We start from the raw sequence: 18,505 nt of genomic DNA, 5'->3' as shown, positions 1-18,505 counted from the left end.
TGACACTCCAGACTGAGGAAAACAACACATTTAAAATTGCATATTGTCTGCATGGATAAAGTGACTTCATTTAATTGCAATCATCTGAAAGTACCAAATACACAACTCTACGTGCCTAATCTTTCAGTCATTTCCTTAAAGCCAACAAGTGCGCCCTAGAGGATTTCTAAACTCATAGTGGCACAGCAAACTAAACTCTGATACCATTTATATCTTTAGCCCCCAATAGGAATTAAAACACTGCAAAAAAAAAAAAAACCCCAAAAAACAAGGAGAGGTATTTTTGCTTTTATTTTGTTTACTTGCTTTTCTTAGTTTAGACACTTTGGTTACCAAAAGGGAGTGTGCCAACAATGGGCATCTAGACTGGCTGAAAGGAAATGAGTTAAGAACAACAAAAAAATTAAGAGATACACAGAGTAAAAGAATGTATGAATAAAAATCTTCCAGAGATGACTCTTACCCCAAGTTCAAAAGGGCAAAAGATTCACCATAAAAGAAGCAAACAACCAGCCTGAAACCTGATTACATTTCAAAGTAACACATGAAAGGAACTCATGTTGAAAGATAGAAAACAAAGTTACAGGAAAGGAACAAAACATTTTTGTTCAATAGTTTGCCTACCAGATGGCATTTCTAAATATAGTAATCTAAAACCTTCTGTTTGTTCTATAAATAAAGATGAAAGGAATAGCAACAATACCTAAGCATTGAAATCACTGGGAATAAAGGAGTACTTTGATTAGGTTTGGAAGAATCTGGCTTATTCCAATAATGATCCTAAATCTGGAAAGGCTCAAGTTCTAGTTGAAACTCAGAATCCCAATCTTCAGTTACTGCCTGTTTACCTGCTCAAATTGGTGCTCATTCAAGGTGGAGGAGCGACCCAAGAATTAACACCAGGAATCTTGGGAACTCTGAAGAAACACAGGAACTCCTAATCAATAGAGACTCTAAAGGGCTATAGCCTAAATCGTAGAAGGATTTTTTTCCCTAAAATAAAATAGTTGGAACATACCCTAAGTTTTGTGAGCTAATGTGTAAATGTGTGTAACAGTAAAGGACCTGGACTCTAGAATCAGAAAGGACCAACATGTGAGTCCAGGCTCTAAAATGACTGGCAGTATGACCTCACACCATACTCTGAGCTTAACTGGCAAAAACGGATAATGTTAGCACAGAGCTTCATGGGAATTTATTCATGACAGTGCTTGACACCTAGTAAGTCCCAGTGAGTTTCAGCTGATTTATTTATTATTATTATTATCAATAATAATCATAACTGTTAAATAATTATGTTTCTGATTTTTTGCTGTCTCAAAAGCATGAGGTAGTACACAAAAAGGTTTTTTTCTGGCAGTAAATGGAGTTCTGAGAGTAGCAGAACTCAAAGCCTTACCTGGCCTATCTCCAGTGGTCTCTCCTCCTGCATCACTGCCTTCTTCTCACTTGGCTCTTGGAAGTTATCAAGAATTGACATGAGGAAGGCGGATCTAGAAACAGAAATATTTCTTGAGAATGGGCTATCAGAGCTCAGCCCACCCCAGACTGTCTTCTCTTATGATTTCATCCTCAGTACCAGCAGCTGAAGATCTAGAGGCTTTAGTGAAATGACTCAGAGTTCCTTTTTGCTACGGTTAACTAATGGTATGTAGGGCCATTCCCATAGACAGCACTGGTATAATACTGTGATAGCATAGAGTTTATCTTGGCAACTGACCTGTGATGATAAACAGTCTAGTCACCTGGGAATAGGGTGATTAAGTTTTATGAGCTAGTTCCTCCTTTATAAGCTGATTATTCAACTTGGTCCCTTTTTCCTTTTTTGTAACAATTATCAAATTGTAAAAATGATAAGTTTATTAAATTTTCAATTAAAAATAAAAGTATAAACAAGCAAGAAATAAAATAACAAACGAATTGAACAAATAAAAGATAAGTTCTAGTTGCTTAAATAGAGCACATGCTGCAAAGAATGGAAAGCTGGTGTTTAATGGCACTTTAAGTTCTGCTGGGTTGTTTGTTGAATTTTACCAGGAAGAAGTCACTTGCTGGGGCTATAGCCCTCAGTATTAAAATATGTCTACAGTCAGGTCTGTATATAGAAAGTAATCCTTTTTTTCTGTATTTTTTAAATTGTGATAAAACATACATAACAAATTTTTTACCATTTTAAAGTTTCAGTGGCATTATGTACATTCACAATGTTGTGTAAACAACATCACTATTTCCAGAAATTTTTCATCATCCCAAACAGAAACTCGGCACGCATTGAACTATATCTTCCCATTCCAGGTTCCCCTAACTAAGCCCTTGGTAACCACTACTCTACTCTGTCTTTATGAATTTGTGTATTCTAGATTACCTCACGTAGGTGTAATGATAAAATATCTGTCTTTTGTGTCTGGCTTATCTTCAAGGTCCATCTATGCTGTAGCAAGTATCAGAATTTCATTCCATTTTAAGGCTGAATAATAGCCCACTGTTTATTTTCCATTCATCCATCCATGGGCATTTGGGTTGTCTCCGCCTTTCAGCAATTGTGAATAACACCACTAAAAATACTAGTGTACACGTAACTGAGTCCCTGCTTTCATTTCTTTTCTTTACGCACCTAGGAGCAGAATTGCTAGATTACATGGTAATTCTGTAACTTTTTGAGGAACCGCCAGACTTTCCCACTGCGGCTGCACCGTCTTACAGTCCCCTCGGCAATCTTCAAGGGTTCCGATTTCTCCACCTCACCGCCACCATTAATTTTACGTTTTTTTCAATAATAGCCATCTTAATAGGTATACAAAGGTACCTCTTTAAATGACAGCAAACTATTTCTTAAAATTACGCAGAATTATTGTCACATGGCTGTTTTTATCTTGTGTATGAAAAGCTACAAATCTCCCCGGTAAGTCTCAAAGGAGAAGGTAAAATGTGATGATATCTGTTAAATTTGAAACGTAATAACAGCAATATTTCTCCAAATAAAAAAGCAATCCTGAATTTTAGGGCTGCAGTTTCAAATCCGACAGCAAGTAAGTATAACCTTGAGCCTTACCGAAGGCGTCACCCGTATACCTCTCTTAGAAAAGCCAAACTCTCAGTTCAGCTGGAGCTACCTCAGAGTTGGCCCAGAGGCGGGCCAGCGCAGCCCCGCCGCGCATGCGCGTCTCCAGGCACGCCCCCGCATCTCCAGGCACGCCCCCGCGTGCGTACGTGCGCGCGCCCGCCAGACGGCGTCGGGGCGGGGCCCGGGAAGCTCCGGTCTGGATCAGAGTGATGGCGGCGGCGTCGGGCTCAGTTCGGCTGCAGCGCTGCGTGGTGTCGCCGGCTGGGAGGCACAGCGCCTCTCTCATCTTCCTGCACGGCTCAGGTGGATTACAGTTTTCCGTCCCGGTTACTGCAGCTTGGGAAACGTTCTCCCTCGGTTCCCCCAGTATTGACCTAGTGGAGGAAGCGCTGGGCCCCAATAGGGAGGGCCCGGTGCACTCGGAGAGGGTGTCCCCTCGCTACCCCTGCGGTTGTGGACACACGGGCCTGGTAACCTGTCCCCAGCCGTACCCCCTTGTCCTCACTTCTGGCCCTGGTGTCCCGTCACTCGGCCAGCCCTCTGTCCACATTCTCTCATTGCAACCCTTGCTATCCCCCGATTTCTCTCCCCCAAGTTTAAACAGGGCGTGTTAGAAAGGTAAGTCTTCTGCTAAAGATAAATACATTATTTAGTACTTTTCAGAGTCAGCTATTAGTGATTTGAGTTTTCCACCGCATTGGATTATGATCTCCTTTCTGTAAGGCACCTTGCCAGGGCTGGAGTGCCTTTCCCCTTTTCCTCTCTTTTCTGCTCCCTCTTCCTTCATTCTCTTTCCCCCTCTTACCATTAAACCCCCAAGATAAAGCTCAAGGTCAAGTGTGAGTCCCAGGGGCAGGGTCCTCTCCTTCCACGGCCTGCCTTTGTTAACGTGTGCCTAATTCTGTATAGCGTTTCTTACACATCTGTAGTTAAATTCTGTCTTCCCCACTTCACTTCTTCCTCAAGAGTAAGGACCCCTTGTTTTAATCTTTGCATCCCAAGTAAGGGGCCTAGAGTAGGTTCTTGGGAAATGATTTTTAAAGAAATGAAATGCAGCCTGTGTCCTCAGGGGGCCTACCTAGAGTTTAAAAAAAAAAATTTCATTTAGTTTGAGTCAGCAGTGGATGGAAGATCACAAGATGGTGTATGACTTACTGCCAAGTGAATTGTAAGGAAAAAACTCTGGCTAGGCACTATTAAGGCATTCGGAAGATGAAGAGCTTGTTAGGTTTCACAGAGAAAGTGGTCTTTGGGCTAGGACTTATGTGGGCTTAAAGAGGAGGGTGACTGGGTAGTGGAGAGGGTTGTAAAGGTAGAGGCTAGAGACCTGGGAATGGGCAGTTGTGGGAAGTATTCTGATTTTAAAGAAGAGCTTGGGTGGGTTGAACAGTTTTCCCAAAGTCACTTGGCTAATTGTTGTTGAGTGGTGGTGGAATTGGAATTTGAACCAAGGTCTTTGAGTCCCAAATCAGTGTTCTGAAGAAGTTAGGTGAAAAAACTGAACCAGGATGAATCATTTTGGAAATAGGACAGAAAAGGGCCGAAGATGTTTAAAAGGAAAGATTTGACTGATGAAATATATTTAGAAATGAGGTGTCTGAAATGACAGGAGTTCTTTCCAACTAGGAGACTATTACTAATACTATTTGGGGTTTCAAAGGTATTCGTTTATAAGCACCCAGAAATTCCCCAGGACCAAAATCCTTTTAATAAATAAATAATTTCACGGTATCTTTAGGAAATACTCCTAAACTTCTTGTTTGTTTGTCTCCCTGGACCACTTTGCTTAAAGTTACTATTCTAACTCTTCTCAATTTCAAATTACTGACATTTTAAAATTTCTAAGTATATGTCTCTGAAACCCAGAGTTGTACACCTATGTTTTTTCTCCTTGTACTTTGAACATTTATCCAAGGAATTCTGCCAATTATGCAAGTATAATGCAATTCCTATATATTTCAAGCTCCATTGTAGTAAATAGAACTCCTATTGGGACTGTGATTTTACATTAGACTATAATATATGTGGTTATGTTATAGGATATGTTTGGCTTCTGGTTAATCCAAGTACAGGCAAATCAATTTGAACAGTTTTACCACACTCTTGGAATCAGGTGCTGGCTTTTTAAAGAGTAGACTTTGTGAATGGATGGTTGCATGTTTTGTAGCATTCAGTTTTGCTTTTCAAGGTTGAAAAAGTGTGCTTAGAGGCAGTTTAAAAAAATTGTAAAAGCTTGAGGTTCTTTTCTAGTGTATGGCAGACAGAACATCAGTCATACAGGAGTATAAGTGATATATAGCCAACTTAATTTGAATGTTTCTACCTCCTGAAATACTAAAGAAGTACCTTCTTTCAGATAAAAACAAATGATAGTTTAATTAACTTTGTTCAGCTTCTCAGATTAGATTAAATTAATTAACTCTGTTATATGTTCTTTTAGGACCCTGTGGCTCTCCTTCCAGTGGTATCCATCATATTTGTAATTACCTAATTTAATGTGTGTATTCCACACTAAACTCTAAGGTTCACGTGGGCCCAAACCATGCCTGACTTGCTTTCTCCCCATGTAGTCAGTCTCAGGGAATTGACTGAGTTGGCTCTTACCGAAGTCTCCAATAACCTCTGTGTTGCTAAATACAGTGGACATTTTTCAGTCAGTCTCTCACTTGAAGTGTCAGCAACTTTCAACTTTCTTTTTAAAACGCTCTCCTGGTTCTTTCTATCTCTGTTGGCTCTTTTTGGTTTATTTCACCTGGCCATTAATGTTGGGCTTCCTCAAAATTCACTCCTAGGTCCTCTTCTCTTGTCCCTCTACATTTTTCCCCCAGGCTAAATTCTGTACAAGCCCATGGATTCTATTCTTACATACATACATGGGACACGAATGTGTGTCCCCATTTTAGATCTCCTTTGAGCTCTGGAGCTGTTGATCCAACTGCCCAGGAGTCACTCATGCATTAATCCATTCATTTAAGAAATACCAATGACATGACCACTGTGCAAACAGCACACTGTTCTAGGCTGCGGGCATACAGCAGTGAACAAAATGAAGAAAAATCCCTGCTCTTATGGAGTTTACATTCTAGTGGAGGCAATTTACACAGTAGACAGTAATGAGTTCTATGGAAGAAAAGAAAGCAGGATTAGGAGGAGGAGAGGTATGGGGGGATTACAGTTTGAAATAAGGTGCTGAAGGTGCTAAATATTTAGCTAGACTTAAGTGAGTGTATCATGTGGACGTTGAGTTAGAGTGTTACAGACAAGGGGAAAGCCGGAATCTTCCAGGCACAGCTGTTGACCTAGCACGCCTGGAGTGCGAGGAGTAGGAAAAGTTAGCTGAGAGGGGACTGATGGCAGGTAGCGTGGGACAGGGGTCCGCAGACTTCTTCTGTGAAAGGTCAGAGAATAACCATTTTAGGTTTTGTGAACCACAGGTCTCTTTCACAGATTTTTTTTTTCCCTTTTTTCTTTAAAAAAAAAAAGTTTAAATGTAGTCTTTCTTAGCTTTTGGCTCTTAAGGACCTGGATTTTGTCCTCCAGCTAGCTACGGTTTGCTCAACCCCTGGTGCAGGACCTTGTATGCATTACAGAGAGGTACCTCCCAGCGTGTGTAGACCTGCTGCTTCTGTGTTTCCTGCCTTGGTGTGGAGCGCTGGCCAGAAATCTCCCCTTCATCCTCGAAACCCCTTGTAACTAATCTGGGGCCAGTTTCCGTGAATTTTGTCTCCTTAGGGTCTCTGGTATCTATTTCTGTGCGCTCCACTCCTGTCACCGCATTCTCAGCATCTGTCTCCTGCACAGTTGCCTGCTGACTGACCTTCCCTCTTTCCGGTCTGTCTGCGCACAGCTTCCGGTGTGTCTTCACAGCTTCCGGTCTGTCCTCGCACAGCTTCCAGAGTAATCTTTAGAAGCGCGCCCCCTTTCTGCCAAAAAAACGCCTTCCCGACGACTCCGCGTTCTCGGGCTTTGTCGGGATGTTAGGATTCATCCTGCGCTCACGGCTCTTCTCATTTTTCTCCTTTTCTGCTCTTAGACGCCATGCTGCTCCTTCCTGTGAAGGAGTTAACATTTGCCACATCCGGCCTGAGATGCTTTCCTTCTACTCTTCACCGACCTGTAGATCTTAGCTCAGACCAGTCAGCAGCTGTCTGCTGAACGCCTAGTCCTTGTCATTCCTGTTCTCGGCATTCGATGAACAAATGCATCGCTGGCTGAAACACAAAATGAACCTTGCTTTGTAGACCTTAAATTCTAGTGAAGTTATCCTTGAATCCTTAACTGGGTCAGTTAGAATATAATAAACCAATGAAGCACCAAGCATGTTAACGTTGCAGTGGTTACATTTGTCTTTCACGTTCATTTCTGTGATTATTTGACTAATGTCTGTTTCTCACAATAAACTATACAGTCTATGAGAATAAGCACTTTTTCTCCCCGTCACAGTCCCATCACTGCCCCTCTAGCAGCCAGGGCAGTGTCTGACACATTAGTAGGCATTCAGTAGATAACTTTTTAAACTGCTGTCTTAATGAATTGATTGGAAAATTAGAGTTGTTACCTTTAAAATTTTCTTTTTAGGACTAACATAAAATGAACCTATATTTCCTTCCATTTTTATGGAAATACACATACATTAATTCTTGCATGAGTTTTAGTTGTTTTTTTAACTTCGGGATGTACAATCATTATTTTAGGTTATGTAAACATGTTGCCAAAATTAAATTCTATTTCAAGTTAAAAAATAAAAATATGCTGAGTACCCCCTTTCAGGGAATTTGTTGTTTTAACCAAGAAAATTGTTTTAGGTTGTTCCAACTACAAAAGTTTATAAGCACTTAAGGAATTTACTATTTTTAAGAGTAAAATAAGAAATGACAGTGTTTAAAATCAGATATGGAAAGAATTTCTTTTTTAGAAAAATCAATTTACTTTATTTGTTCCTATTATATTATTTAAACAAATGAAGAAATCTAAAACTCAAGCTTAAACAGTTTTTTAAAGTGATCAGTGGGTGAAGTCAGGAATAAAATAATAAAAATTATTTTTAACTACTGATGCCTGATTAGTTCACATTGATAAATCAGTTTCTATACAGTTATTTTTATTTGTGGAGGTTTTTATATTCCTTGTTCCTGCCCTTGTGTGACATGAAAGTTATAGACTGCTTTTGAATACACTATTGTCAAAGTGTTTTAACTTAATTTAGATTTTGTGATTCATCAGGTGATTCTGGACAAGGATTGAGAATGTGGATCAAGCAAGTTTTAAATCAAGATTTAACGTTCCAACACATAAAAGTTATTTATCCAACAGCTCCTCTCAGGTATGCAGTAGTTTAAATCACTACTCAGTATAACTCTGGCATAAAATAATGTATAAATCTACTAGCTAGATGTTTTTTAATTCTGTATTTAAAATATTTTAAATGGGGGTCCTTTTTTCCAGAACTTTTTTTTTGGGGGGTGGGAATTGTTCTGTTGAACCAAGTTTTGCTGGGTGAGTAATTTATTCTTTGTGAAGCATTCCCCGAAGCTCTTAACTGAGACTTTGTCCCAGGCACAGTTTACAGAACTGTGCTTCCTCTGGCCCTACCAATTGTTCATCTTTCAAACTCTTTTCCCCTTCATTCACCCCCTAGAAAAGCTAATAACTCCAACGAGCATAATCTTTCTAATAATTTAGTTAAACCAGAGTTCATAATCTCTGGAAAAGGGTTTTGTGGCATTCTTTCTACACTTCAAAGGATTTAGAAATAATTTTAAGCTTTTTGAATCAGTAAACCAGATAAGATATTTAGGTCATACAACCTGTAGATGTGTTTAACAAAACGCACAGTCATAAGACTGGTATAGTTTTGAAGTCAAACGACTTTTTTATAATTATGAAGTTAGCGTCCACATAGTCTTTTAAACTGGGGTTTGCAAATTTTTTTGTGTGTGAGTGAAATGATGTGCTGAGCTGCACAAGCCAATCTGATTTCCCATTATCTGTTCTTGCTTTGTTTTTATTAGCACACTGTGTGCGTTTGCAAATGCTTTGCTTTATTTTTCTATTCACTTAGTGTTAAGAAGTAGAAACAGAACTTAAACGACTTTTTTATATCCACTATGAAAATTTTACTTACCTCAGTTAATAGAATTAAAAGAGGTAGAACAATAAAATGATAACTTTGTTGTAAGATTTAAGGTTCAAAAAAAATTACTATTTTAATATAATTTTAGAGGTTTAGTAATTTGGTAGTGCAAATAAAAGACCTAATGGTCAATGGGTTATTTTTGTGCTATAAATTGAATGTCTGAAAATGTCAAAAGAGCTTGTCATTTGCTATTGGTTCTTTAGGGCGAGTGAAGTTAAGAGGGAGGAAGACAGTGGTATTACCACAGGGATGAGAGAGAGAAGTTCATTTCTGCCTAAATGGATATGTAATTGGCTGATAAAACTGAATGGAAGATCACTGGAAACCTGATTCTAGGAATTAGTATTTTTTCAGCTTATGAATTTCATGTCATCACCCATTGTGATATGAATTCTAGACCAATGTATCTCATACTTAGGCCAGAGATATTTCTGAGAGTTCAGAAATTTTCATGTGCTCTAAGCATTATTTGTAGGTAGTATTGTGATTTAGTAAAATCTAAAAGCACTGAAATTTTTTTACTGAATTCATGTTAATTTTTTATTGTATGTTTTCATAGTCAATAGGTATTTGGACAGATCATCAAACATTTTAGACCATGCTAATCAATGAAATGTACAATAAACTACATACGTACATTTACATTTTTTGGCATCACATTAAAAAAAGGAAAAAGAAATAGGTAAAATTAATTTTAATAATGTATTTTATTTAACCAGTTATATCAAAAATATTATCATTTCAATGTGTAATCAATATGAAAGTATAAAAGTGAGAAAATACATTATTTTGTTCATTTTCCTGTTGTAGACTATTTTAGTTTTTAGCCTCAGTTTATTACTATGCCTACCTATTTATCCTGTTTCTTACTTTCCTTCAGGAAAAATTCCTAGAAAGTACAGAGGCCTTAAAGTAAATTTCTTTTTGTTTAGAGGATTAACTTTTCCAAATTGTTTTCCAAAAATGGAACAATTTGCATTATTGAACTTAGCTTGTTATTAATGAAAGATGCTTAGTTTAAAGAAGTAGATAGATACAAATGTGTAATTTTCTTGTACATTCAAATTTTTTAATTTTTTAGATCAAAAATTGTGGCTTTTACAATAATACCTACTTTATAATTTAACAGCCTCACAAAGATATAACATTGGAAAGAAAAATACAAAGTTCTATCAAAACAGGAACAGACTACTAATCTGTGGATCAGTTTTAATCTTAGTTAATGGATATGTGCTTTGAAAATGTATTTGAAGTCACATTTATGTTATACCATTTATATTTCAATGTATCATGTATTAATAAGAGTAAAACATATGTAACACATATCCAAAGTGACAAACACAGTAATAAATAGACAATAAATTCACTTGTTATGCCTTGTAACTAGTTTGAATAAAAATTTGGTATGTACTATACAACATGGAATCTTTGAGAAACCAGTACTTAATTAAAGAGGAAGAGCAAAAACTTTTAGAAATAGGTCATCTAATTCTTAATTAAAATAAAATTGTAAGGGCCATTATTGAAGAATTTGTCAATTCTGTGTCTTAGTTTTCACATGTCTGAAATGAACCGGTTGGCCTAGATCTGTCAAATCATTTGCAGTGACTTTTTGAATTTGGGGACCCTTCAGATTTTATTGAGTAAAGACAGGTTAAAAATCAGTAGTAGTATTTTTTGCTACAGTTGTTAGACCAATAGTTCAGAGAAATATCCAGGATATAAGATTGCTCAGTAGGAGATTGAAGATACATGGAATTATTGTTGTATAGTAGTTAAGAATGCGGTTTTGGATTAGGCAGACCTGTGTTTGAATCCTGATTTCTCTACTTAATGCTGTAAAATTTTGAGCAAGATATTTCATCTCTCTAAGGGTATCCCAGTTTCTTGAACTATAATGTAAAATGGAGATAATTATATTTATCTCAGAGTTATGAGAATTGAGTATACATAAATTCTTCAGCATGAAGCCTGACATAAAATAAGTACTCAATAGATGTTAGTTATTTATAGTAGTCTGTGATATCCTTGTGGGCAGAATGTAGAAATATCCAAGAATTAATTACTGATAATCCTTGAGGAAATTTTCTAGAACTATGTTTCTGGATTGTATTCTTAAGCATTATTTGGGTTAGCAGTTTTATTTTAATTTAGATGAAGAAATACTGTTCAAACTTCCAGACAATGTGAAGCCGAGAAATACAGTATGTCGAATAACAAATTGAAATCTAAAATGATCTGACAGTCCAGAGTAGGGATCCACAAAGTATGTCCCATGAGTTAAATATGACCAACCACCTATTTTTATAAATAAAAATATTATTGAAACACAGCCACAGTCGTTCATTTATGTATTACGTTTTGTGCTACAAAGCAGAGTTCAGTAGTTACCGTAGAGAGTATATGATCCACGGATTTTAGAATATTTACCGTCTGGCCTTTACAGAAAAGGTTTGCTGGCCCCTTGTCTAGAGCAGTAGCTTTCAAACTTTGATAACTCCAACTCACAATGGAAAATGTATTTTACTTGCTGATCCTATACGCACACTTCAGCAATTAAAATATTACAGCTGCCTGAGGGTGGGGTTGCCAGATTTATTTAGTAATTAAAAAGCAATATTTGGGACACACTTACACACAAAAATTATTTATTGTTTATTTGAAATTAAAATTTAGCTGGTGTCCTGTATTTTATCTTCAATTCCACCTGCATTTTACCCACAGAGAATTTGATTTAATTGGTTTGGGGTGTGACCAAAGCAGAAAGATTTTTAAATTGTAAGAGCTTCATTCTAGTGTGGATTTTAATACACAGCCAGAGGTGAACTCTGCTGGTCTACCAGTCATAAAAACGAGGGCACTGTGGTGGAAATGTAATATAAGCAGTCATTACAGTAGAGATTCGTAGAGCAGATTCTGGGAAAAACTGAAAATTAGGGGAAATGGGAAGATGGTGATGAGAGAGAGAAGATTATATGATACAGTGATCAAACATGGAGTGTGTTTTATTTGAGGCATTTTAAGTTTAGCAAACTGGCAAGATTTTCATGAAGTAGCATCCAATTAGAAGGATTTTTTTTTAATTTTATAATCAGTTAGGAAATTGGAGTTTTAAACTGGAAGGCAGTTGTTTTCAAAAGATACTGTTCACAGTAAGACTCAACTGGGAAATTTATTAAAATATGTATTTTCAGGTTACCACCTCTTAGATTCTGATTGATTAAATATGAACTAGAGCTCGTAATTTTCATTTTAAGGAACATCACTTCTGGTATAACTGGGTTCAAAACGTTTATCAACAGTTTATATTCAGATTTACTGGCATATTTGTAAAAAACATAATAATAATAACGGAATCTTCCTTCCCACCCCCGAATACTGAAACAGATTTTTTTGGGTGTGATTTGGCTACCTTTGTAGTTTTTCTTCATCAAAATTTTAGAGCTACTAATTTGGAAAATAAAGGTTAATTTGAAATGGATTTTTAAAAACATTTTTACAGCACATAACTTTTTAAAATGTCTTTATTACTTACGTGCTTGAGATTATTTCAGATGTTAACTTTTAAGTATGTCTATATTTTTAAATGTTCCCTCTTCTGATTAATATTTTAATTCAGCATTAGCAGTTAACACTGGAATTGTAGCAGTGAATGCACTTCTTAAAATTTCTACTGCGTGGTATATATGCCCCTACCCTTTTGGGGCCAGCAAGGTGAATTCTTTTACAATGTTACCACTATAAACATTTGTTTCCTACTGAAACTTTCAATCAGGAGAGATGATTATCACCCAGTTTAAACAGATAAAGGTAAGTGTTAGAGTTTATTTTAGATTTGCACTAGCTACATGGAATATTTAAATATCATTGTCCCTTTTTTTGGATAAGCACTTTTTATTTAGTATTTTTAAAGCTTCTCAACCAGAGTTTTTCTGTTTACCTTTTGCTTATCATTTCTTCCCAACTCTTATGTATCATTGACTAAAATTGAGTATATTATTTGGCATCTTTATTACCATTTTTGTGTTTTTAGACTTTATTTAACTCTTTAAGGCACAATTCCCTGTCATCTTCTATGCAAAAAGCCTTTTTGATCTCTGTCCACATTTTACCATCTTTCCTTAAGAATTACTCACTTCTTCCTCTGGGTTTAAATGTAATTTACATACCCAGTAGATGCCCTCTTAGCTGACATTGCCGAAACCATAACGTGTTGACAAGAGAGCAAAGCAGTCTAAATGCAAAATCCTTGATTTTTTTTTTTTTTTGCAGTCTTTTACCATTGACCACCACATACCTGTATTCGAGAAGACTTTAATGACTAATCTTTGTTGATATTTTCAAAACATTTTAACTTTGAATATTCAACTTAGTTTCCATAGGAACAGAACTCTTTTATACTAACCTGTTTAAAAATAAATAATTTCATGGCAATAAAAAATAAAAGTATCATAAACAAATTGGGGACCATACTCAACTGACCTGTACCCTATCATTGTTTTGAATAATATTTACATTATTTTATTGCAATAGAAAATGGAACTGGCGTAAACATATCTGGGAACAAACTTTGCTGACTCTTGCTTGGTAAACATAAAAAGCATAAAGCTCAGTTTTTTAAGAGCGAAGGTACAAGGGTGCCTAGAATGAAGCATTTAGCCAGCAGTGAGCAGCAGACATGGAAATAGACAGCTTTGGTTAATCCTATGAGGCAGTTAAGTGGAGGTCAGTTAAGAGAGAGAATACTTAGAATACTGTGTCCTAATTAGCCAATTTTTTTCGTACCCTGTGCTAGAGTAATTTTTGGAGCAGTTTAGATCATAGTCATTTCTGTATCCCTATGCATAGGGATACAATATCCTAAGTACTTAGCACAGAGCCTGACAAATAGAAGGCACTGAATGTGGAATAAATATCTTAGAGAATTTGATCTAATTTAAAATACTGTACTAGGAATAAGCAGCTGTGGGTATTTGCATATAAATACTGATATTTTAACTGTGTAATGATTTAACTGCTCATATGAGTTTTTTTTTAAGTGTTTTGTTGTAGTAAATGACATAAGAAGTGTAGTTCCTGAGAGTTTGCAGTTACTTATTCTAGGACTTGACCAGTAATAGAATTAATCCAGAGTGAGCATGAGATGAGTTCCTTGTGGTGTAAATCATCGTGGACCGCTTTTAACTAACGAGTCCCAGATTCAGGGAGTCTGCATTGTCATTAAGCCTAGAGGTTTTAGTTTGGTTTCCAAACTTCAGAAGGCTGTTTGATAGGATATTATTAGAATAATCTGGCACTTAACAGTGTACTCTGCCGTTTCGGGATCTCTGAGTGATACTCCAAACAGTCTGCTTTGTTTAGGCAAGGAGTTTGGGCACAGATTTATTGACCTTGCTTTTGTAGCATAAGATGGCTTCATTTGGGAGCACAGAGTAGCTGCTGCCTTCCATCTACTGTGACACGTTTCTCGTGCTGCTCATAGAAAGAATCCTGTATCATCTCCTTTGGTATCTGGTAAACAGCATCAGAAGGCATGTGGTAGGCACTCGCCTTCCTTAACTCTCACTCTTTTTAATGTAATTGGTACTTGATAAAAGTTAATTTTAACAGCCTTTTTAAAAGTGCATCAAGCTTTCATGCTTTGACATTTTGCTGCATGCTTTCTGACATTATACAAATTTATGGTTTTTAGTTTCTCTCCTGTGTTTTCTTCCATCACGTGTGAACCTGTAAGTTTTTCTCCACTGTAGTATTTCACTGACTGGCTAGGTTATTCCTAGCCGGTATATTCAAAATATCACCAGGCTTTTTAAATCTTTCCAGATGCCACCTAATTGGTATGCAGGAATAAATGGCCTGTTCACTACAGTTTTATCCTAGAGTGTATCCAGTCTCCCGTCAGTGAAATGATGCTTGCTGTTATGTATTTTTGCGCAAGCTAGATATTTATAGAAATGAATAAGAATGAAATGTTTAAGTGGGTTTGACTGTGTTGGCTTTGGTATGGAATGCCACACATATTTCCACAGAGGTTAGAGCAATTTACACTCCTACCAGCAATGCTTGACAGTTCCATTCATTTCACATCCACATAAACAATTTCCCTTGTCAGTCTTTTTAACTTTAGCCAATCTAGTGGCTCTGTATTGGTGTATCGTGCTTTTAATTTGTATTTCTCTCGTACTAATGATGTTGAGTATTGTTTCATATGTTTATTGGGATATCCTCAAAAGAAGGGCCCACTCGTATTGTTTGCCCATGTTTTTATTTGTCTGTCATTTACACATTGATTTGTTAGAGCTCTGTCTTTTTTTGGATAGTGTATTGTTGTTGTTGTTAGATATATGAATTCAAATATCTTGTCCCTGTCTGGTTTGCATTTTCACTCTCTTAAAGACATCTTGTGAACAGAAGACCTAATGTGTTTCTTTAAAAGTAAAATTTACAGTAAAATGCAAACATCTTAAGCATACAGTTCAGTCGGTTTCTATGAATGCGTGCACCTGTTTAACTACTTCAGTTACAGAGAATGTTCCCGTCACCCCAGAAAAAGTTTCCCAGTGCCTCCATCCAGCCAGTTCCTACCATGCATAGGTTACCATTGTTCTGCTTCCTATCAGTGTAGGATAGTTTTGCCTGGTCTTCAGTTAAAGAGAGTAATTTAATCTTTTATGTCTGGCTTCTTTCACTCAACCTAGTGTTTATGTGTTTATCAATAGTTTGTTTTAAAAATCCTCAGTAGGTATTATGTGTGAGTATACCACACATTCTACTTATGTATTCTGCTGTTGATGAATGTTTGGATTATTTCCAATTTTTTTAATTTTATTGTCTTCCCTTATTGTGCTTGTTTGAACCTTTGATAAAGTGTTTAATAGAGTCAAGGAATGCCTTCCTGTGTAATCGTAGAGGGGAAATGTTCAGTATTTCACCATTAAATATGTTGTTAGTTATAGGTTTTTTTCTGTGTGCCTTTTATTATATTAAGGAAATTTATTTCCTTGCCTAATTAGCTGAAAGTTTTATGAATAGGTTAGATGCTTTTTCTGTATTTTTTAAGATAATCAGGTTTTTATCTTTATGTTATACTTGTCATATGTATTTTATCAAAGTGCATTTAAAATTCTATCAAACAAAGTTAGAATTTTTGTTTTCAGCAGTCATACATACTTTAAAGAACTTAAGAGAACAGTAGTCTATTATATTTATCCAGTTGTGGTTTATTACAGCATATCAGTGTGTGTGTGTGTGTGTGTGTGTGTATAATATGGCTTTTAAATAGCCCATTTTATTTTATTTTACTTTGGGAGGGGAGGAGGTAATTAGGTTTACTTATTTATTTCCGTTTTAAAGGAGGGACTGGGGATTGAACCCAGAACTTCATGCACGCTAAGCACGTGCTCTACCACTTGAGCTATACCTGCCTCCCATCAGTATATTTTGATTAAATTGTGAATTGCCATTTTGACTATAAGATACTCCTTTTCTCAACCCTATTTAATGGATGTTTTCAATTAGCTAAGTTAGGGCATATTAAAATTAAAGTAAGCAATTAGCTGCTGTGTTGATTTAAATGGAAAATGTTGCATCATTTTTTATTATGTTAATTCAGACTCTTTAAATGAAGTGCTCAGTAAAGATTTTTATTTCTATGACATACTTTAGCTATATTTGTAATGAGATGTTTTCTCAGTTTGGGTTTACTAGTAAAATTTCCATTTTAAAAATAACAATTTTTTAACAAGCCATTAATAATTTATATGATGATATAGTTTCTTGGTGTTTCGAAAAAATTTTAAATAATAAGATTCAATCAGTAGTGCCTTTACTTTTTGATTCACTGTTTTTCCACATAAGTGCATGTTTGTATTTTTCACTAAACTTGTATTTTGAAACAGGGTTAGGCACTTTTGATTTAGGTTAGGTAATAATGGGTTTATCTTTACCCCATCACTTAGGATTCGTATCTGAAGCGTGATACTAGGAGCGCTCCCTCCTGATAACAGTAGATCTGTACACAGGTACACTTCACTGGTCAGGAGCCCTCCTGAAAAAATGTTATTTGGGAGAAATAATTTACTTCTTTAGTAAGTATTTTAAATAGTACACTTAAATATCTGTTAGTAACATAAAAACTTGTTTTCTTAGAAACATGTTCTTTTTAAAAAATCAACAGAAGAAAAAATTGACCTTTTTCTAGAAATCACAGAGTGGATTTTACAAGAATTAAAGTCAAAAGATGTTCAGATCAAAATAAGATAATTTTAGGGAGTCTCTTATTTCTGGCTGACAAAAATTATTCCCAAATCACAAATGATTATTGATGTTCATCATGCAACAAATACTAGCTCTTGGCACTGGGAATGTCACTGTGGAAAAGAGCATCCTAAGGAGAGGGAATGTCAGGTGCCATGTGCCTGGAACGTGGTGAGTGCTGGGGAAGGGAGTGGAATGAGGGGAAGACTGGAACCAGATGATATTAATCTGAAAGGTTATGAATGACCTTTGGATCTTATGACTTTTAAGGAATCAAACTTGGTGTCAAGCTGAATGTCAACTCTTTTTCTTTTTTTAAACCTTGGACATTTGTTCCAGCTTAATATTTTGCCAGTGTGTATGTGTAATGGTTTGATTGATTGATTGATAGAGGAACCACACAGATGTTCTTTACCAAATATTTATTTATTGCAGTAATGTCTGAGCTAATAAAGTGATTCATGTGAGGAAGAAGGTGAATGAGTATAACACATGTGCCAGTTTGTTTAGCTGCTTTAAAAACAATCTTTTATGCTTTATTGAAAGGTTATTCTAACATCTTAGGAGAGTTAAGCATTCTTGATCATGTTTCCTTAACAAAAAAATTCTAATTTGTTCTTTGTCTCATCACATTTTTCCAATTATCTCCTTTGATCAGAATTTTAATTTTTTTAGAGAATTGAGAAAACAAAAAGCTTCAATATTAGTAAAACTTACATTCAGTGGAGCATCTATCTCTAATTAAGTAAGGCACTGTCAAAGACAAAAAGTTAAGTGAATGCCATTTTTTTTCTATTAATGGCTGAGTTCCCAGAATGATTCATATTTTAGCCTATGATATCATCCTTATTTAAGGGCTTCGACAGACAAATAAACACTTAGAAAAGTAGAATAAAGTGAAAAGGGAAGTAGAAATAAGTCAAAAGAGTATCAGACCAATTCAGTCTTCAGCCTGAGAGCTGCATATTGTTTTCATTCAGAAGATCACTGTGATTTTAGTGACAGTTTGAGTACAGTTTGGGATTTCATTTTGTCCGACAGTGACATTA

At 36.1% G+C, this 18,505-nt stretch overlaps 1 protein-coding gene and 1 long non-coding RNA gene across 2 annotated transcripts in view; one reads left to right on the top strand and one right to left on the bottom strand.

Annotated features, from left to right (window-relative positions):
- The window catches only part of LOC116148637 (uncharacterized), a 192,997-nt gene extending 189,863 nt beyond the window's left edge, over positions 1-3,134 (bottom strand). Inside the window, exons 1-2 of the long non-coding RNA XR_004132133.2 lie at positions 3,053-3,134; positions 1,400-1,493 (exon numbers count right to left, since the gene is read on the bottom strand). This is a non-coding gene — a long non-coding RNA (uncharacterized LOC116148637). The remainder of the gene's footprint in view (positions 1-1,399; positions 1,494-3,052) is intronic.
- Positions 3,135-3,243: 109 nt separating this feature from the next.
- Positions 3,244-18,505, top strand: part of LYPLAL1 (lysophospholipase like 1) — a 33,791-nt gene continuing 18,529 nt past the window's right edge. Inside the window, exons 1-2 of the mRNA XM_010993021.3 lie at positions 3,244-3,367; positions 8,288-8,387. Coding sequence (XP_010991323.2) covers positions 3,274-3,367; positions 8,288-8,387 — 194 coding nt within the window. The 5' untranslated portion in view covers positions 3,244-3,273. The remainder of the gene's footprint in view (positions 3,368-8,287; positions 8,388-18,505) is intronic.

Source organism: Camelus dromedarius, chromosome 21 (assembly GCF_036321535.1).
Source record: "Camelus dromedarius isolate mCamDro1 chromosome 21, mCamDro1.pat, whole genome shotgun sequence".
In the NCBI taxonomy this organism is placed as follows: Eukaryota; Metazoa; Chordata; class Mammalia; order Artiodactyla; family Camelidae; genus Camelus; species Camelus dromedarius.
Note: the sequence above shows the minus strand (reverse complement) of the source record. Positions and strands in the feature narration are given on the sequence as shown.